The sequence below is a fragment of the Eleginops maclovinus genome, chromosome 16, assembly GCF_036324505.1.
Source record: "Eleginops maclovinus isolate JMC-PN-2008 ecotype Puerto Natales chromosome 16, JC_Emac_rtc_rv5, whole genome shotgun sequence".
NCBI lineage: Eukaryota > Metazoa > Chordata > Actinopteri > Perciformes > Eleginopidae > Eleginops > Eleginops maclovinus.
Window position 1 is genome coordinate 10707967 of NC_086364.1, and position 22203 is coordinate 10730169.

The following is a 22203-nucleotide window of genomic DNA, read 5'->3' on the forward strand; positions in this document are numbered from 1 at the left end:
CTATCCTTTCTGACAAGGCTTGATACAGAACACGCACCAACTGTTAAAGATCATTTTTTATTTGCCCAAATACTTGAACTACAAGGACATAAGAACACCCTCAGCTATAGAAAACATCAAATTCTGTCAAATGGTCAGCAGTACAAACTCGTAAAGCTTTGCTGTCTTAGATATCTCTATAAACCAACATAAGGGAGAGAAGAAACAACTAAAACAGGTGAATTCAACCAAAAGCTCTCCCCTGTGAGTGAAAAAACTCACTGGCCTCAGAAGTCACAGATGAGGGTTTGCCAAATGAAAGCACTAACAAAACAATAAGCACTCAATACAAAAACAGTATTTACAGGAAAAATTACAAGTTTTGAACCCCAATCATCTGGCAACTTTCCCAAATCCCTTTTACAGACTCACATCTATCGATAGCCGCAATCACGTGTCTTCTAACTGCCCTAATTATTTAAATAGTCCACAATGGTTTTTGTTTCTGACAGGGATGAGATTGAAAATGGCCCAAATCAATCCAATAATAACATTTGTGGTACTCATTTGTCTGTGGACCTAAAATGACAGTCATGGAAATCTTGTCAATGACACGACTGCGCCAAGCAGAACAAATTACGAAAGACCTTTGGAAAGAAAAAGTTAAAGATTTAACAATATCTACATTCATGGTGTTGGTATGACGTCCCCACACAGGCACAAACATGCACGCTGCAGTCAAATCATGGTATGCAACAAAACAGTAAAAACAGCACACATTAAAGCAAAGAAACACACTCTCACACCCTCATATATACACAGCTTTGTGCATGCATGCACACAAACTCACACAGGAGGGACAGATTTACATTAAGTGCACACTTTTTTGGGGATTAAGCATTAGACTAAAACCCATTTGGATTACAGTCCATACCATTAAAAATTCAAAAGAAAATACGACTAATGAAAACCATTCAGCTTAACAAAATGATTCCAGATGGATCAGAACACAATAGAACAAACCTTTAACTCAAATAAACCATAAACGTAAAACAATGGAGCAAACATATACCATCTGTATGACATATTCCTTAACACAGTCAGATTGAGCTGTACATGTGGAAAACCAGTGTTATCCCTTCAATGACAAACGCTCCGTCACACAAACACTGTTTATTACAGTCAGGTCAGAATGATCTAAGACAAACAGAATTGCTTGAGACTTGTGGATAAATGTACGAGACATGTCAGTTAACGTTGATAAACGACAGACACATGGCAATGGATCCTGAAGCGCCTTTAAAAAGTATTCACCTTTTTTAAATCTCTTATTGTTTAAGCCCAATTGGAACAGGCTGTTTTGACACTCAACAGAACATGACTTTACAAAATGATTTTTAATTTATTTCTAATACAAAAAAAAAAATTGTTACAAAAAGGTATCGACTCCTGCAGACCAATAGTTAGAAATTTAATTGAGATTAAAAGTGGGACCAGTAACAAACCTATACCTAAAAGCTCTGTGTGTAATTTAAAATACTTTTTGAAGACAAAGGAACATACTTGTTCAGAAAATAGATTGATAGGGATTGATAAAAAAAAAATTAAAAACACTTTATATGAAGATACATGTTGTTTTGGGTGTTCTCAAGTATATTTAGATACATTTTGCTAACAGGCAATTTTGCTAAGATTGCTGCTGTACTACTAGATGTTATCAAAGTTAGTTATACTTAAATGATGAAATGTCTGCGGCACTTTGTAACACCTCGGACATCGTAGATAGTTGTGGTCAGGCTTCCTCGAAATTAGTGAACAAAGTAAAGTTAATGATGCAGCATAAAGACCCTTTTTCCTGTCAGTGAGTATCAAAGCATCCACGTTGTGCAAGGCTATTAATTAATAAAACATGAAAAGTCCAAAAGGGTGTGAATACTTTATATAGGCACTGCTATCTATTAATTGAGAACATGGGTTAGTAACAAATTCCAAAAAATTTCCAGCAACAAAAACACATTCATAATGGCTTGATTTTTTTCCTGAAAAAATACCACCTCTTTAAGAACCAAATTATAAAATCTACATCATAAAATGAGAACAGAGAACAAAGCGACAATGCTCCGAGAAAAGGAAAAATAGGGAAACATTCTGATGAGTGCAATATTTCATTACCCTGCACACCCCACTCCCCCGTCACTCCCTATAGTGATCCATGTTCTTTGGCTCTATAAAGCCTATTAACAAGTGATGCCGCCTGTCTTCAACTAATTACCAGAATAATAAAATAAACACTGGAAGGTAATGAAATACCATTAACATTAAAAATCTTATCCTAACCCTGAACCTGTAAGTCAAGATTGAAACCAACAACGTCATCAAACTAGTGGGCGGCTTTTTTTGGCATAACGTCAGCGGCCCGTACTGTGAGATGCCAATCACAGCGGGGAGGGGATGAAACAGATTTTGGACATAGGTTTGGACATAGGGGCAGTGTCCCTCAATGAGTAAGATCACCATCGCAGCGACATTGAGTAGGTGAGTGTGAGATGGATGAGGCGATGGGGGCTCCCTCTGGTGGTGAGAGGAGAGCAGGGTTGGCACAGTGGCAGAGCTCCTTTGACTCTTGGCTCAGCTCAGCGCTGCTCAGTTTGTCTCACGAAGACGTTGGTAAGATTCAGTCCGAATCAGAGTCCGACGACGCCTGCGAATTCGAATCACTGCTGCTGTCCTCTGACTTGTTCTCCTTATCTTCTGCCTCGTCTTCATCCTCCTCTTCATCCTCATCCTCATCGTCATCATCCGCCTCCTTCTTCAAACAAACAAGAGAAAGGTTTTTTCTTTAGCACAATCGACTTCCAATTCTTTTTGGTATCTTTGCTTACTGGCAGTGAGAGACAACACTCACATCATCATCATCATCGTCATCATCCTCATCGTCGCTGGAGGAGTCTGCCTCAGAGGAAGCCTTTTCCCGCTCATCTTCATCATCATCCTCCTCCTCTTCCTCCGTGTCCTGTGGGAAGACAGATTTTCAGGTATGGCCACAAATACAACGTTCTCAACGGAAGGATGATGCCAATTCTGCATAATCCAGTAATCATTAACATAAAAATGCAGTTTTAGCCTCAATTCTCAAGTATGGAGAACTCCAGTTTTGTCTCATAATAAAAGTGACTATCTTTTGAGTTTTAGACTTAATAAAAAAATATGTTTTAAAAAAGACATCACCTTGGACTAGGAACAAAAAACTAGGAAGGAGTTTTCAACTGATAAATATAGAAAATATGTCAAAAAGAGACTTACAGATTTTTTAGCCTTTGCCTTGGGGCCTCCTGGTTTTGCTGTAGTTCTTCTTTTCTGAAATTTAGAAAAGCAGATAAACAGTTTGAAACGTGCCATCGTGAGATATTACTGTATTACAATTTCTAATCCAGTTTGTGACAGCATAGTCAGTGCTAACCATGACAGGGGAATATTAAACTTACTTGTGAAGTATATTCTTTGTAGGTGTTTCTCTCTTGGGAAGACAAGCTCTGTGGATGAATTTAAGTGTACGTTAGAAATGTCATATGCCCAACACATTTTGAAAAATGTGCCTCCTTCACAAAAGAAAACATTCTTACATCGAGCCACTGTTCCAGGAGGACTTTGTACTGCCTCTGCTTCTCTTCAGCGATCTTCTTGTAGCGGTCTTTCTCCTTCAGTGATAAGCTCTGCCAGCGGCTGCCGATCTCAGTCATCCGCTCTTTCATTGGGAGGTGATTCAGCTCTCCGTTGGACAGCATCTCCTGAGAGAACTTCTGATACCCATTTCTAGATGGACAGAAGCAAGTGAAAAACCACAACTTTTAGGTTTCAGTAAAATACCGACAAAAGGCAGCACAGACAAGTTTGGATGTTTCAGACTTACGATGGTGGTTTCTTGGGTTCACCCTCAAACTTCATCTTCTTCCCTGAGGCGATGGTGGCAGCAGGTGAGCGCATCTCACACAGGTCTCTCTGTTGAGAGGCAAATCAGTTGAAAGCTGTTTCTAAACTGATACTTAAAATGGAAAAAGCACCAAAAATGGTCCTAAACTAAATAAATATCCATCAGTTTCATAGCCATAATAGATCACAACCAAAAGGGGAAAGCCTGAATTTTTGTCAAATTATTATTACAGAAGAGATAAAAAGTTTCAAAAATTGCCATTCCTATACAGTTCTCCAACAATATGTTTTGTAAAGTAAATGTAGATTTATACTTGTGGCAGTACACCTAGCCCTAACTCAAACAAACAAAATAAAAATGAAACCGTCATGAAAAAACTGGAACAACCTCAAACTAGCAGACAAAAATACTAGTTTACTAAAAACCAATTCAAAAGGTCAAAAGCAAAAACAAAGCCTTGCTGTAAACGGATGCTGTGGAGTGCTTGTAAAAATTGACACTAACCTCGTATCTTTTCTGGTCCTCTGCAGCCTTTTTGATCCACATAATTTTCTCTTTTTTCTCCATGGTGCTCCAGGTTGCTTCCATTGCTTTCTGTGCCTTTGGCCGGTCACTCTGCACAACAAAAGACTCAAATTAAATAAACTTGAGCAGCGTATTTCATGTGAATCTTCCAGCTGTGCTTGTGTTTTCTGGAGAATAGCATCAATGTGTACCTTGAATCTGGCCAGGTAGTCTCCAATGATGCTCTGCTGCCAGATGTCCTGAGCAGTCTTAGGTGGGTCGGGCAGTCGACTACGATCATCTTTCTCCTTCTTCTCCGACTCTGCCTTAAGGACCGTTTCTAAGCGCTTATATTTCTCCTAAAATGACCAAGACAACAACATCATATTAATTACAATTAATGATATATGATTTAGTCTTCCTTCCAGGCATCCACTCTATTGCCTGATATCTCTTTCACAATATCACTTTACCTTCTTCTTATCTGGCAACTCATTCCACATGCGAGCCAGGAGTCTTGTGAGCTCACTGTCAGAAAGGTCCGGCCGCTCCTGCTGCAGTTTGGGACGCTTCTCCTCAGAGAAGATGAACATGGCTGAAATTGGCCTTTTGGGTTTCTCTGGATTGGTCTACAGGTGATAAAGAAAGAGCGTGTGAAAAGGATATTACAACATCCAAGACACTTTTTAAATACCAATATAATATTGAACGGTTTAGAAGTATGTTGATTCAAACATGTAGGGAATGGGACTTAAGCTTACGTGATTAGATATTAAGTGTAATTTCTAAAATAATTAAAAATAATTTAGTTATGATCAAAGTCGTTATCAAGAAAAGGGAAAACATTTTGCATCTGAGGGAAATGTGAAGGGTGTGTACTTGGTCTCACCTTTGCTTTGGAGGCCTTCTTTTTTGCGGCAGGACTGTTGGCTCCGCCTCTCTTAAAACCTAATTTATCCTCAGACAAAACTCGGTTTTGTTCCTCCTCTGACAAACTCTACAGATATAGCAGAAAATACACATGAGGAACTATTGAAGCAAAAGAGTTATACACACTTATTAGGTCATTGATAGCAACAACAAAACCATAGAAAAAAATGTAAGACTTACACTGAGAAATCTGTTCATCTCGATTTCAAACTCCTTCTTCCTCTAAAAAAACAAACAACATTTATATTAAAAATCAGAGTACTGTTTTTGTTTGTTCTTTCCTTTGTTATCCGACAGGATGATTCTAGACTGACCTGTTCACAGCGTTTCTGGTAGGCATCCTTCTCAATCTGTTTCAACAGCTTCCACCGCTGGCTACACATCACCATACGCTCCGTGCTGGGAACGTCCTTCATGCTTGACATCAACTCCGCACAGAACATCGAGTAACCATTTCTGAAGGAAACACACACATTTTAGTCAAGAGCCACCCCCAAAATCATACAACTCATTGACAGCAGAGCAGCCGGCCTCATGAAGATGTGTCAACAGGGAATATGCAGCTGCGACTCACGGAGGAGGTTTGTCTGGTCGGCCTTCAGATTTGTCTTTCAGGTGCCTCTCCGCCTTGGTAAGGGTGGACTTGGAGATATCCCCTTGGGTCATGTTTAACTCTGGGTGCTGCTGGATGTACCCCCGCATCGTTTCCTAGAGTATTGCAAACACAGTTAACAATGTGGAAAGATGGACTGTATGCCATCATAGCTGTTCCTTATTTTTCCACAACAGCTATTATATTTTTACTAACAACATATCACTCACAGTACAATAGTCTTACCTCATACAGTTTCTGCTGCTCTAGGGATTTGGCAATCCATTTGAGTCTCTTCTTGTCAGACAGCTGTGTCCACTGTTTGCCAAGACTTTCCTTAATGTCTTTGGTTGTTGCCTGGTTTTAAACAAAGTTAACATCTGTCACATAACACAATTATGTATTTATACATGTTGGCTTTGAAACAGGCTGGAGGAGTTATGTAATACATTAAACGCATTTAATTACTTGCTGAGTAAGTGCAAGTTGTCGCAGAGCACGTTTTGTGAGAGGCATTGCAGCCTGAAAACACTTTTGCAAACATTTTTGTCTCGACTTTACTTTACTTGGTATTAAAAGTAGTCGAAAAGTTACGGAGTGTAACAAAGTTAGCTTACTTTAATGTTGTGATACTCGGATCAGGTCACTGATTACATTTAGTTAAATGTATGAGACTACATTTCATAAATTAACACCCCCGACCCTGTTTGTAAATTACTTACATCCGGGCGTGTCTTGAGCACAGCCTTCTTTTCGTGGTTGTACCAGAGCTGTTGGGGTGTTTTGGGCTTTTCTGGTACATTTGAACCTTTCTTCGCCATGCTCTCCATAAGGTCCGGGTGTAGTTCTCTACAGGTACACACAAATGAAGGACAGTTATCACCTTTAAAAATGGTGCAGAGGCAGAACTAACTTCACGTGCTAATGTAAATATCACCAATAGTACCACATAATCTTACCTGAACTTCATCATGCTGTGCACAAATGTTTCTTTGTCTCTTACAAAGTCTTCGACATACTTTTTCTGTAGCCATGAAGAAAGAAATAAAAACAATGACTCAATCAGAAACGGACAAGTTAAAAAACAAAATCACTTTTTTAGCTGCATCTCAGACCCATGCTTTTAGCTTACCTTCTTTTTTTCAGGAAGCTCTCGGTACTTCTTAGAGAGAATTTTAGTAAGGTCTAGGTTGCTCATCTCAGGGTGCAATTTTGCGTATTTTGCTCTCTTTTCCATGAAGAAGCGGAAGTATGGAGTCAAGGGCTTCTTGGGGAAATCTGGGTGTTTCTGTACATCATTGGGGAAGGGGAGTAAACGTTGTCAAGTTTTGTTCATAACAGCTACTTGTTGAAGAGTAGAGTCAAATGTAAGTTTGAACGCACCTTTATTTTTTTGCCCTTGTATGGGTTCTTGATATAGTCTTGGGCATCAAATATCAGTTCTGTCAGAGTGCGGAATTTACGAATCTGTAATTAAGGAAGACACGTAAGGTATTTGAAAAAAGAAATCCACATTTGGTATCAAACCAACAAAATCAGATTGTTGTTGCACAATCATTACAAATACTACATTACAAACTTAAACTGACTCACCTCTTTGGAGACCTCCTGCCACTTCTGCTTACACATCTCTGCTGTGAAGGAATTGAAGGCCACCTTCTGCCAGTCAAGGTGGGACTCTGATGTTTTGTATTTAGTCAGGTCCTTCTGAGGCAGGGCCAGTTTCATGGCCTCCAGCAGTTTTAAAAGGTCTTCCTGTGCCCATACTGTGATAACAAAACAAAAAAAACACAATGACACAAAAATAATCAATCTACTAATCTGAGTCCTTAAATTACAAAACTAGCTATAAAATCCTCCATATTATATGAATATAGTGATTTTATAGTATGATATACAGTAACATACTGGGTTATTAATGACTAAATAATGCATTTCAGGGTTGTTTATTCTCAAAAGGGTGTCCTCACTATAATGGCTACAATACAGTTTCAATTATTCCTTTATGTAAAACTAGTTTGCAATTGTTTTTCCGTAGGGTGACTAATCAGTTTGTCTGAAAATTGTTTTATGTTCTATGCTAAAGTAACCTGTAAATTACACGACATAATATGCATTATTTCAGACTTGTACCAAGTGTTCATAATAGCAAATGTACCGTCATTGTGGTAGTGTTAAGAATAATAAAATGATTTACATACATGTCAATACCACACCTTTGTCTTGGGTGGTTGCCTCCATGGCTCCATTCATTTGTGGTTATACGGTGTTCTATTGACAAAAACAGAAAAATCAAGTTGTCAAACATTTATAGAGATACTAATAAAGAACAAAAAGCATTGAAATTCACTATATGGACACACTTTGCTCCTATAACAGGAAAAGCTTTGGGTTTTTTTCTAAATCATATTCTATGTTAAAATTATTTTCCTAAGTATATTAATCATAGAAAAGGAAAATTGTCTGTGATATAAAAGTAACAACTTTGATGAATTAAAGTGGTGGAATTTAAATGTGCCTTGACATAATGGTTTATGTTCATTACACCGCCCCTTAAACGTTTACGCTACATGGTGAGACATAGGCTTTTGCTTGTGACGGCTTCAAATCTCGAATAACACTGCGGAGGGCTTCAACTGGCACAACTAGACAACTGCAGTCTCCGTCGAGCAAATTTCACTAGCCGGAATATAACGTATTAGTACTGTCCTATAGTCCACAACTAAAGTATCGTGAACACACAGGAGCGACCATTTTCTCTCACACTCCGCTCGGTAATGGAGGGTTTTCTGTCGAGGTTGGGGAGGATCCACGAAAGGAGGAAGCGAATGGACGTGGACGGACAGGCAGCTGTAGGCGACCAGCTGACCAAGGACGAGGGATCTGCTTTCGGTCTCCGACGAGGGGGAATGGTGGCTTGGAAGCACTGCAGCCAAATGCGCCACTCGGAAGAGGCGCCTCATCACCGAAGGACGCGAATCTAGCTCCGCCATGCAACCCTATAATCTTTTCCTTAACCGTTTACTAAAACTGGAGCCAGGAAACTATTATAATATTCGCTTATAGTAAATAAATGTGTTTTGGGAGTATTAACAGAGCGAATTATTAAGGTTTTTGGCGTTTGACATCGAGATTTTAGAGCAAAACTCAGAGCATTCTTCAGCGAGGCGTAGCCGAGCTGTGCTCCAATGATGGCGGCTGCTTGTTGTTCATCGTGTCCTTGATGGCCCCAGCTCACTGTGGTGTTCACGATGTGACCTAGCTACCTTATCACAATCGATTTTCACCATTTATGTAACCAAAATGCTTCCAAACTTACACCTGGAGACTTTTGAACATCACATATTTAACAATTTCATAAAGATTACAACATATGGATGGAGTACAAATTCGAGATCTTAGACAATACGACCAAGGGCAAATTGGAACACTAGCTGAAATTGTACGGTTCTCATAAATAGTTCAAGACGTGTTTTTTTTTAGACGTTAACGTTTGAGACAAATAGTGTCTAAATCTTTGCGTGTATGCATTTAAAAACTCATGTTTCCCGGAGGTAGACGGACTTACTGTTACATATAAGTTAAACAGTTGGTGAACGGTTATATTGTGAGATTATTTTAAACGTCAACCAATGGTAGACTTAACTGTATTTTTCATATTATTTTTTTCAACACATTGTTATACCAGGATACAGCTCATGGTGGTGGGTTGGAGGGACTTGCGGAGGCGCAGGAATAAAGAAGGAATCGAAAAATATTTAAACGTTCAAACGCAACACCATCGAGATACTTTGCGAAAGAGTTCGTTTTTACAATAGCTGGTTGTGGTTTCGGCTACGATATAACGAGGTTAAACTATACCTAACATGTAAGGTAAACGCTAAAAGGAAAGATCTTAACATCCGAGGCTGAGAAGCTTCTCTGGCGTGACAAACGGCTCTAGGTCCGCCATGCTTCAGCTCTGATCTAAGGAAACCTACCGTGACAAGGTCCAATGGCGCACTGCAAACACAAAAACACGGAGCTTAAAACTAAACCCAGGGCGTTGCAGACTCCCTTCCCTCGATCCAAAAAGCGTATAAACGAGAACAAGAAGGCGGGTTCTCCAAGCTCGGTCGTCGGTGTTCCTGGGCTAGTCAGTGAGAGAGAGAGAGGGGGAGAGAGAGGGCGAGTCTCTGCACGGTGAGATATTAAACCGAGATCCCTGATGGCTAACCGAGAGAGGCGGCTAGCTGTTCCGCCAACAGCCGCATGGAGGTCTCCGCGCGGAAACCCCCGTTCATTTCCACACGAAAATACCCCGGTTACAGCACAAATAGACGATTTTAGATTATGGGAATTAGTATAAAAAAGTAAAATGATGTAATTTTTTAGTAGATAACAGATTTACCTCCGGGTGTTACAAGCTATTTACCCCGCTGTAGAGGACAACAAATTCGGCTATGGCCGACCTCTTCTGTACCCTGCCTGAGCGGTCGGATTGTTTCGCTTCTTCACAGTCTGCCAACCGACGTGCTTTATAAGTAAACAAAATCAAACCTTAAAGGTCGATTTTGCGGCTTTAAACGCTTATTGTTGTTGGCTTATCGCGCGCTTTCATCCTATTATGAAACCCCGCGGTTGTTGTGTTGGCTTACCTGACTCTCGGCGTGAGCTTCGGTGTCGTTGTGGAGGAAGAAGGGGAGGGTTGAACGATAGCCAGCACTGCGCCGTCGGTCCTGGGCTCCAGTCCCCGCAGAGATGGTCCTTCCCCCCCGCCTCCATCTCACTCGCCGTCTCCCTCCACTCAACTCACAGCAGCTCCTCTCTCTCTATCCAACCATTTCGCTACGCGGAGACATCCATTTTTTCCCTACCTCGTATCGTTGTTTCTGAACCCAACCGAGCGATTTCTATTTCACTCCCATAGACCGGCCATGTCTGTTTTCTTCAACCCGAATATTTAATCGGGAAAGTTTCATGAGCCAAAGTTTTTTAATGTCCGTCTAATTTAATGGAAACAAACTCAATTCACATACAATAATAACTTAATATAATTTAAATGAAATATATATTTTTAAAAATCATTTAATTATTATTATTATACATAAACCTCAGCTTCCAACTTTAGAACTATTTAAGAGGTCTACAAATCAGCCTTCATTTACTTTCACATTGCTCGATTCCTATTTTAGCAAGTAGTAAGAGGCTGTTTGACAGCTTCATTTTGGCCCAGCATGTTGTTTCTTTTCAACTCCACCTTGCGTGTTAGTGGGCGGATCTCCTGGCCGTCCAATCCAGTCAGTCCGATTCAGGGAAAACAAATGACTTCAGGCACTCGGCCTTGTTAAACTGTGCTGCGTTCCATTGCTGTGGGAAATCTTATAATTCTGGCATATATATATGCAATGTGAACTGATTAATAATTTATTTGTAGGGAATATTCAGAGATCCTAATAATTAAGACTTTTTTGTTACAATTAAATGTATTAACAAAAAATAAACGGCCAAATCAAATGTTGTCCCGCTGCCTGTCTTAAGAGTTTTTGTCTGTAGTTACTTAGATGCTTTTTTATTCAATAATTTCCTATTTAATTTCACTTAAAGCATATATGTATGCCCATTTGAAGTTATTGGTATCTATGTAAGATGTACATGTTAAACATTCATTTCCCAGTCTGTTTATAATTTGTCAGTATTGGCCTATTGAAATAAAAGAATGAAAATTTGCACATCTGAGCACTTTTTGAAAACCATAGCACTCATAAATTAGGATACTTTTGTATCGTAGATAGATATTGTAGATGTTTTGTTTTTTTTACACATTTTATTATTTCAGAACAAATGTATTTAGGACATCTGTGGTGTTTTCTTAGTAGAAGTATTAAGAGGTTGGAGTTTACTTGATATCCTTGAAGGCAGCATACAGCTGAGTGGCAGGCCTCCTGGTTCAAGTGAACACCCCTCTCCTGTTATTTGTTGGATACAATTCCAAAGTAAGCTGCGAGTGATGTGAACTATAGTTTTTTTTTGTAATGCATCAGTGTAAACAAGGACTTTAGAGGATGTTTTTATTTTTAATGAGAATTCATACAATCCAATCAAGCATGTACAGTGTTTCAGGCACACAAACACATGAACGGGCATTATAAGGTACATTTACAAATACATTTCTCCCTGATTATATCACCAGTACAACAATGGGGACACGCAATTGATCTCACCCACCAGCTACCCATTACTGATCATCCCATTGTATAATATCATGTAAGCAATCACACACTTAAAAACAAATATAAGTGCATTGCACATCTTTCTATACACACATCAAACATAACAAATAAGAAAAACTCATAACGCAACACAAAACACATCAATGAGAATTAATAGAGGTTATTGTATGGGGAAAAGGCTTGTGTGAAAATGTATTATTTGAGTGCATGTAAAGGGCAAAAAGTAAATAGCAAACAAGATGAGGTGAAATAATTTCATCATAATATGGGCAGATGTATTGTGCAACAGCACTGGGAGTCACTTTAAAGCTATACTGTTGTAATGCATCAAAAGAAAGAAACAATATTCTAGATGGTTTTACCGCACGTCTCAAAGAATACATCTTGCATGTAAATAAGTCAAATGTATTAACTCAAACAATATATAAGTTAAGTATATACGTGTATGAATTCTAGGAATAAGAGATACATTTCCTTTAAGATAAATAATAATAATAATAATAACAGAGGTTTAAAACTGGATATGTTTACAATAACATATTTTTAAAGACACCCTATGTTAAATGTTCACAAAATGATCTGTAGTTGACAATTGATTTTATTTAAAAGTTAGTGAAACATTAATGATACTGTTTATGGCAGTGGGGACTCATTGTACACATCTACCCCAGGTTCCTCCTCAAACGTCACTTTGGCATCATCTCCGTCCAGCTGCACAGCAAACACATCCGGTTACAACAGCAAAACCATATTAAACAACACTATTATGTGAGCCTGAGAGTGTAATGATTGATGCAGAGATTTACTTACACATTTCATCTCCAGGGGCGTGAAGAGTGTGCCGGTCATGAACATGCGCAGAGGGATGGTGAGGATGAGAACAAAAGGCAGAGCCAGAGAAAAGGGACTCATCTTCACTATCCACAGCACACCCAGGCATATGAGCTGGATGAAAGTGAAGAGATGCATCTTCACTGTTCTCACCTGAATAAGTGAAAACATAGAAACGTGTTAACAGGGGAACGCAGTGCCAAAGGTTAAATTGTAAAAAAAATGAATGTTTATTTAAGGTTAGGATGATTGCTGAAGAATATAGATTAAGTGAAAACCAGAAAGCCTATACAATCCAATGAGATAGTGTTGTGTATTTAAGGGGTCATTGGGCCCCTAGGCCAGAGCTAAAATGACTGTTTGACACAAAATGACTTTAGAGATGCAAATTGTATACACTTGGACACAAGATCACCACATAGAGACTCTTTACAACTACAAACAAGGGAGACGACTACACAAAGTTTTACAGCAACCACATAAACATACAGAACAATCACAAAGATGTTAAACAACCAAAAACAAATGCTACGAAAAAAAGATAATGATCTTATGATGTTTGTCCACTGAGATGGCATACAGCAGTATTACTAAAATAAAAGCTCACACACACTGGAAACCAAAATGTAATACAAGAGGCTAAATCACTATTTTACATCTTAATTTAAGTCTTTATAGCCAAGACTAAATGGCTGTGAGTATATTTAGACGTGATACTGTATTTGTCAGACAAAATGCCCTTGCATATTATATGTTTAATTAAATAAGGTCCTGAAGTGTGTTTGAGGAGGCTGCATACCCTGGTGGCGTAGGCATCAGCGGGATGGTATTTCTTTGGCGTGATCATCAGAAGCATCCTGTCCCACATCTGGATTCCACTTAGAGAGGTGATACCCATGTAAAGGAAGATACCGAACAAGGCGGTCATGGGAATCATCTTCAGGATAGGTTCCATGAAAATAGAAACACCTTGAAATAATAGAAAGTGCATAATTATTAAAAGCACAATGTCTAACTTTCTGCTAATGTCTCTTGATCTCTGAGGTGTTGATAGCCAAGTTGTCACTTGTGACATTGCCAAGATTAAATGTATCTTAAAACAGGATAAAAGTACATTTATGACATATTTAATCAAAATGGAGATATGTTCACAGACTGCTGTATGTGCATCAGCACTGTAGATGGCAGCACCTACCAACCATAATGGCCACAAGGATTCCACTGATCCTCTGCTCAATCACCTTCTCGATCTCTGGTTTGGGACCCTTGCTCATGACAGTGAGAGCATTGGCATGGGTGACAGATCGCACAGTAGCAGCGCTCAGCCAGGGCACCCCGAAAATAGAAGCAATGCCCCCCATGGTGACCAGGAGGAGCAGATCAAAATGAAAACCAGATCCTTTCACCATCTTCCTTTCAGGTTTGCTCACAATCAGCCTGGCAATCAGACAACAACAGCATTAAACACAAAGTAATATTGCAGACTATAATGCTGTTATTTTATATTGTCACTCACGTAGTAATCTGAGACTCCAGGAAGATGAGGATGAAGACGAGCAGTGCTGGTACACAGCAGGCCCCCATCATCCAGATTGGGAAGGGCTTCTTTTCTCCCATGGGGTTGATAAGCCAACCTCTGATTTTGGGGTTGGTCACCTCAATGCCTTTTGGTACAACCAGTTTCTACAACAGGAAGATTTGAATTTATCTAATTTATCTACTGAAAAGGTGTTAGGCCCAAGCATAAGAACAAAATAAAGGAATAGAGAAAGATTTATAAAAATGTTGCATTTTGAGAATAAAGATGAACCTTCAGTATGTGCTGGTAGTTTTAAGATATCTCAAAAGTTTGATGTTTATTGTTGATATTTAAACTTTATCCTTAAAATGCAAAAAAAATGTGGCCCTAATACTAAGCTTAGTTTAAGCTTAGTCATATCTGGAGGAAGGAAGGACAAAACATAAAGAGATATGTAACCAGGAACATTAACTTTATTTTTATGTTTATAAACTGTATTTTACAAAACGTTTTAGACAGGCTGCTTTAAAGACAATTATAACAGCTTTAGTTTCAAGTCTGAAAAGGCTGTCTGGCGGCGAGGTTAAGCATTATAAATATATTATACACTTAAACTGCTGTTTTCAGTTCCTTTATGTGGCTAAAAATGTTTTAGTGCTCCCTTCACTGTTCAAAGCAGTACGTTGCTTTGTTCCTTTTTGCCTTTACTATGAATCTTCAAATTGGGCGTGTGCAGACTGCATAACACAGTGACTTTGGATGAGTATGTATTACAACACAACTTCAAGATCGCTCAGAATTTTGAGAATTGTTAGAACTTATTTCATATGACATGCCACAACACTTACCTGAGTGTAAGCATCCTCAATGCAGATATCCACAGCAATCATGACGAAAATAGCAATAGGGACACCGAAATCTCCAATCAAACGACGGACCTAGAGACAGCAGTTTAAATCATGTTCAGAGAAATCATAAAACCTTTTCATAACTACACAATTTCTGGCCATAGAAGGTTGATCTTACTGGGCCAGGGAAGTAATGACCGTTCTTGAAATGGCGGAGAAAGTACGCAATGAAGAAACAACCAAACATAAGGCACATAGAAAGCAGGGCAGTGTTGGGGTAGGCCCTTTCAATCTCCTTCTCGTGAATGGTTAAATTGCCATGTATATCGATTATGGTGTGCTCCGTTACGACTGTGTGGAAAGGGTTGTCCAGTGTGACGTTCAGATGATCGTAGTTCAGAATCAGTGGGTGGGATTTGAAGATCTAAATAACAGGAGATAAGAAATCAGAGGAGGCAAAATAGGGGACAAAACATGAGGTAATGACAGGGAAATGGTGTCTGAAGATGATGAGGTGGGGAAACCTTGATGAGCTTATTGAAGGTCTCGTAGATGAAGATGAGAGAGATGAGAATGGAGAAGATTTCCTGAGTGAAGCGGGAGATGAATCTGACCAGGAAGCTGCCTTCCACAGCAACAATGATGATCACGATCCCTATCAGCCACATCCCTACCCAGATACGGCCCACAATGTACTCGATGCCCTGGGACTTGCAGAACTAGTATAGAATACAGAAAAGAAAATATATGGTAATGAAGAAAAAAAAGCGAATCAAATATTTATTTTATGAGTTTTAACATCTGACATCTACAGAACTGTAAAATATGTATAAATATTCAAACTTTCATTAATAATTTCACTTCATTTTAATTTAATGCCTGATCTTAATACTGACAGTTTGACTTTAGAAGCAAATACCTTCCTCCCTTAATTTATTTCACCCCTATGCCTGGCCCTAATTCTCTCCCATTTACATCTCATACATACAGCATAAAAAGCTTCCTCAAACACCAGCAGTGGTCCAGAGAAGCCGATGACGAGGACAGGCTGGGCGGCGATGATACAGAAGATGATACCCTGGATGCTGGTGGAGACCATTAGCTCTGAAACGCCCATCAATTTTTCTGTTTTGTCCGCTAGAGTAAGACAACAGAGAGTGATATTAACCATTGAAAAGGCCATCAGAGTCCTGCAAGTGAATTGAATCTTAGAAAAATCTCTTTATGGATCTCTCTTTTACCTAGAAGCCCTCCAAAAGTGATGGCAGGGGACAGGGCAGCGAAGTAGATGAAGATGACGGCAGCAAGGACTTGGGGGTTCAGAGCGTCTGTGTAGTCACTGATGTAATGGCGGTAACGGCGCTTCAGGTCTTTTATCATCCCTCCAAAAGGATAGCCTGTACGTGCCAGAGGGTCCTCCCGGGGCTCCTCTGGAGCTTTCTCAACTGGCGAAAAAATCCAATATATATTTGTTTAAATTACCTGTTAAGTTACTATCTATCACCAAATAAGGATTGAGGCTATAGCCCACTGATTTAAGCTCTTTTAATGCCTAATGTTTAAGGAACAAAGAGTTGAGACTAATTTATAAAAGATAATGTTTTTTAGTTAAAGGAATGACTACCGTCGTATTGAGGAACTGATAATGCATTACAAAATATAAAAACAATAGTTTGATGTTGTTGAAAATATGCTGACCTTTGACCCTGTCACCAAAGGCAAGACGAGTGTCCGTGGGACGCAGTCTTTCACACAGCATCTTCTTCTGGTAATTGATGATTGGCACAAGCATTTCCTTATCTTGGATCTCAGTGGGAGGAATCACAATGCTGCAGTCCATGAAGTCAGCAATGGCGTTGGTCAGATCTTTGTCAGTCTCAGCCAAGAAGGCCTCCAGACAGAACACCTTTGAGAGCAGAAAGCTTTTATTCACATGGCGAAAAAAGTGGACTTAGCTAAAGCTACATGCTGCCGAGTGATTGTTTTCCTCCTTCACTACTTTCTCTTTTCTCTCACCCAGTCGGCCATCAAAGCCCCCATAGCGCGGCCACTTTCGCTGTAGTCTATTCCGCAATCGCTGGGGCCCACCAGGACAAAGACAAAGCGAACCGGGACAGGAGACTCCATGGAGGAGTCCATGACCACAGAATCACTAAGCCTCACAAAAGCCACCACTGGTTTCTGCAGAATGTCCACGACACCTATCAAAAACAATCTCTTTTAGTTATATCTGCTCCAGAATCGAACATGAAGACACATGACTGCGTCGGAATTTCATGAACATACCTGAGAGGACAATTGAGGCCTCCATGTTGTCAGAAGTGTCTCTCTGGCAAAATAACGTTTCGTTAGTTCAATCACATTATATAGATGTCCCCCTAAATGTAAGGAAGCCGTGAGAGGCAAGTGAGAAACAATAATTCACATTAAAACATTTCTTTTCCTCTGATAACTCTTACAAACATGTAAGAAAAAGGTTTTGACAGGAAAATATTTTTAAGTTCCTTGTTCTGTGAACTTTATGGAAAAAAAAAAAAAGCATTAACCGTCTCTTTGTCAAGCTATTTATTTCCCCTCCTGTTTGGCATATTAAAGAAAACTAACTTAGAAAAAGGTCCCTGGCAAACAATATTTTTAAAAACCTGGCAGAACAATTTTTAACGTTTTCGGAGAAGATTTTTTTTAATGAACTTTTTCCTGATATAAACCCTTTTTCACACTGGAGAGAAAACTATTAAGATTGGACTTAAAATATGGACAATACATTGTTCTCACTTGCCTCTTGGATCTTACCAACAAATAACGGATAAGGTCTACAAAACTGCATGAAAAACAAAATGTATACCTTCTTTGTTACTGAAAAAGTCTGCATCTCCATGTCTCCAGATGGAGTGACCACAGGTCCCGCAGACTGACTGAAAGGACAGATACAATGTGAATGAAGTGCATGCTGCAGATATTTTTCAAGGCTGACCTCTTGTAGAAAGAAATAGAGTATTAGTGGATCCATGGGTTACCTGCGTCTCATGAGGAGAGCTCTCAGTAGGCCGTCTCGATCACTGGCACGAATCTCATTCTTGTTCAGCAGCTCATCCACCACCTTCTCAGCCACAGCAGACAGACTGCTGGCATTCAGGTCCAGGATGACAGCTCCTAGGTTCATTTGAGTTGATTAAACTGGTCATAAGCGTAAAACTCTTGTTATACGCAAAGATTTCCATTTCATCTAAGGTTACAAAGTCACCTGTGCTCATGGTCTTTCGGAGCTGGATCAGGCTTTTGAATGAGAGATGGGATACATGAGAAGGACTCCATTTTCCAGTGGCTGGGTTTAAGTTCTCTTCGTAGCCCACCCAGCGTCCAGTCTCCTGCCAGGTGTTGCCCTGGAGCTCATTCAGCTCCACATATGCCTATGATAATGCAATGTGGTTGAATAGAAAACACTTTAGTCGATAGTGTTGTTTTGTGTGAATAAAATTCACATTTGTAAGTACGAAGAGTGTGGACCTACTTGAGCATCCCCTCTTGTGGTGGCATTTGTGTTCAGGTTTAGATAAACTGAAATAAAGACACAGAAAACAGCTTGATGAAAAAAGGTCACATCTAAAATAACAAATACTCCACTACTAAGTAAAAATCCTCCGGTCAGACTTTACTCAGATAAAAGTAATATCTAAATATATCTTAATATACTTAATGTACTTAAAGTATTGAAATAAGAAGTATTCATTATGCAGCAAAAATGTTTCCTTTAGTGTTTTACTAATATATAAAGGGATAATAAGTTAATGCTGTAGATGTTCAAGGATGAGATCATTTAAACTCTTTATATAAAGGTATTTGGTTGTCAGAATTTGGAAAAATAATAGAGTAGACATATCAAGTTGCATTGAACTAAAATATTCAAGTTATGTATGTTTTATTCCAACACTACAGGAAAGTTATTTTAAAAGGTTGCTAATAGCTGCATGGGCTGTGAAGGGAACCTACCCTCTGAGTCTCTGGGGAGGACGATGGCTCCCACATTGGGCTCATTCTCCTCTGCATCTTCCTGCCTCCTTGCCTCAGTGTCATAGATGCTGCTCCTGTGTTGAGAATCAGTAACACCAATCAAGACAAATGATGAGCATGAGTGCTTCTCAACAACACTTCATAAAGTCTCACATGTACATTTATTCAACTCATCCCGATTGACAGATGACATTTTGGATCATTTTTGGTGCAATATGCACTTCTATGAAAGTGTGCGTAAGTTGAATTACATTTTGAAGCCTGAATTAATAACAATTAGTCAAAAACCATTCAAGGGTCTCAGTTTGGGCTGATCAACTTCCCTACTTATTTGAAATAGTGCTATAAATCTTATTATGTCCTTCACCACTAGAAGGCAGTGTTGTTCAATATGTACTTTTACATTACACTTCTTCCTAGTTTGGAAAGATTGTCTGATGAGCCTACCTCAGCTATTGGCCCTAATGCAGCACGGAGGGGAAGTTATTAAACACTTCAAGATCCAACATTTTAATTTTTTTATGAATCTTACTTTTCTATGAAAATAAACAAACAGAGCAACATCAGCCAGCCCATGATCTTTATTGAAGGTATATGTACCCTGATCTTTCTGTAACCTTAACCTTTAACCTGTATTAAAAGTGTTCGTCATTTAACATTATCAACTTTGAATGATTATGACAGTGATGGTGTTAGCTTTTAAAACACTTAGCAGAGATAATAGCTTTACATTACATGTGCATTACATTTCAGGCCACCTAATGAATGTAAATCCAATATTTATTCAGTTTTTAGCTTTGGTTTGGTCACCACCATCTCCTGAGTGAAACATCTGACACTACATTAGATGGTCAGGCTTTATCAGAACAGTTTCACTTGAAAAAATCAGGACTGCAATTAACAACTTTTTAAAAATGTCCATAACTGCAGATTATTTTTAGATTAATAATTTCGGCAATGAAATTTCATAAAATGAAGTGATGTGCCGGTATTGGTACCAGTCTGTTAATGGGCAATATCAATGAACTGGACAACGGGGAGATAAAAATGATTATCCAACATGATCCTACTTGAATGCAGGGACAAGATTAGGGAGCACTGCCAGACATGCTCAGTTGGCTTATCACAAACATGATGCAGAATATCAGTGTACATTCACAGAGAGGCTCTAATGAGAGATGGACTCACAGTCTCGCTGGAGAGGGGAACGCTGACTCGATGTCTTCAGAGGTGTCACAGCCCTATACAAGAGGATAGTTGAGGAAGAATTGATAGAAGAAACTTGAGTTAAAATTGAGCGATGAATTTAATTTATGTATAAAATGAACAATACTATGATAGCTTTAAGGAACACTTCATTTTTGAACAATGTCCAAGATCCTCTTCTTCTGTAGCAACTAGTGTTGTATTTAACAAGTGTACCTCAAAACTAAAATTGCTTTCCATTGCTGTTTTTCAGATGTTGAAACCTCAGGTAGTTTTATGCATTCCCTAAGAAAGGAAAAAACAACAAGTTATAATCACAATTAAAAATAACCAATGGGCAATTGGCAATTTATTTTTGGTTTTGTGGGTTTTGATGAAGGTTTAATGCAAACAGGTGCATCTAAAGTATCCAAACGAGTTTTGGCTATACATTTTTTATATTCTTGTAGTACTCATTGTACAAGTAACGATGTGTTCTCATCAAGTTGGCAGGGTTTTATTGACATGTTTATCAGCCACTACAGAGAGCAAAAAGGCCTGCTTTGAGCCATTTTAAGGCGGCTTTAATGAGAATAACCGCCATCTACCAGCACACAGCTGCCTTCAAAGTCATGGCTCAGAACAGATAGTCAACCAGTCGTTCAGAAAGTGAACTACATTATAGTTTAAATAGAAGAGGCACAGAGCCTTATCTCTGGGTTACACCCTACCACCCGACACCTCTGTTCTCCTTCAGTAACAGTGACTCAAAAAACTTCAAATATAGTTCCTCCAAGAGCTAGTATGAGAAAATGTACATTTGGAGTTAAGATTCCAAATTTTGAATTTCTCCTATTGTTACATTTTATATTGTTTTTTATTTCAATTTTACAATAAAAACAATATTTTTAGCAGAGAACTAAACAGAGTTGAAGTGACTTTTTCCACTACACAAATTCACAAAATTGATAAGGAATGATTGCTCAATTTTTTAAACAAAATAAAACCCACAAATTCTTAAACTTTGCCATTTAGTGAGTACCACAAACATTTTTGTTTTTTGAAGTATTACATAGTTCTCTGAGAAAATCTTTTTAAAGAATAATTTCATATGAACTGCCTTCCCTATATTCCGAGCATGGAAACACCCATTATAGGTTAGAATATGTTCCTTTCCCATCAGAAAACATAAACATATCTTTCTTTCAGTCCAGCAATGCCATAAGTGTGTCATGGCCACACCCTTACCTGCAGGTGCGTGCAGGTAATCCCACCTGGTCGACGGTGTCCGTCTGTCAGCCTAGACGAGCCTGGTGATAAAGTGAGCCAGGACAAACGAAAAGTACAGAGAAACAACGAGAGGAGCGGGAACACCCATATGAAACTACGTCGACCCAAAGAAGAGCCGTACCCCCAACCCATCTCATTGCTGAGCAACCTAGTAGGGGGGTTATGGGAGATAAGGCCTGTGTGACAGACAAACTCTCTATCGGTCAGGGACACCTTGAGGCAGGGATATCCCAACCCTAGTTTGCCCGCTCCACCCTCCCAACATGCAACAGTTCCGAGCCTTGGCAGAGGCATTGAGAGGAACATGTTTGGACCATCAGGCCTCACCTGAGGTACACACAGGGGCAAAGAGGGTAAAAAAGGGGCAACAT

General features: G+C 39.1%; 2 protein-coding genes across 5 annotated transcripts; both read right to left on the reverse strand.

Moving 5' to 3' along the window:
- Positions 1-43: 43 nt before the first annotated feature.
- ubtf (upstream binding transcription factor) lies at positions 44-11138 on the reverse strand. Of its 4 annotated transcripts, none has more exons than XM_063904929.1 (21): positions 10574-11138; positions 8138-8207; positions 7530-7702; positions 7320-7403; positions 7069-7224; positions 6896-6960; positions 6659-6785; positions 6183-6293; positions 5919-6052; positions 5659-5800; positions 5525-5566; positions 5304-5411; positions 4888-5043; positions 4627-4773; positions 4415-4525; positions 3890-3978; positions 3603-3792; positions 3465-3512; positions 3283-3336; positions 2885-2992; positions 44-2785 (listed from the first exon to the last, which is right to left on the reverse strand). In XM_063904929.1, exons 2-21 carry the CDS (start codon positions 8187-8189, stop codon positions 2654-2656), a joined length of 2229 nt encoding a protein of 742 aa, XP_063760999.1. In that variant the 5' UTR covers positions 8190-8207; positions 10574-11138; the 3' UTR covers positions 44-2653. The 4 variants fall into 4 exon arrangements, with proteins under 4 accessions (XP_063760999.1, XP_063760995.1, XP_063760998.1 ...); XM_063904925.1 differs by having other exon boundaries at positions 44-2788; positions 10574-11136; XM_063904928.1 differs by lacking the exon at positions 10574-11138 and adding an exon at positions 10327-10513 and having other exon boundaries at positions 44-2788.
- Positions 11139-11972: 834 nt separating this feature from the next.
- On the reverse strand, positions 11973-21984 carry slc4a1a (solute carrier family 4 member 1a (Diego blood group)). Its single transcript, XM_063904146.1, has 21 exons — positions 21791-21984; positions 20780-20848; positions 20546-20598; positions 19337-19431; positions 18858-18904; positions 18591-18756; positions 18364-18499; positions 18192-18261; positions 17633-17675; positions 17363-17547; positions 17045-17252; positions 16588-16791; positions 16335-16483; positions 15871-16065; positions 15525-15770; positions 15347-15436; positions 14496-14662; positions 14175-14416; positions 13779-13948; positions 12959-13132; positions 11973-12859 (listed from the first exon to the last, which is right to left on the reverse strand). Exons 2-21 carry the CDS (start codon positions 20801-20803, stop codon positions 12782-12784), a joined length of 2742 nt encoding a protein of 913 aa, XP_063760216.1. The 5' UTR covers positions 20804-20848; positions 21791-21984; the 3' UTR covers positions 11973-12781.
- Between the last annotated feature and the right edge of the window lie 219 nt (positions 21985-22203).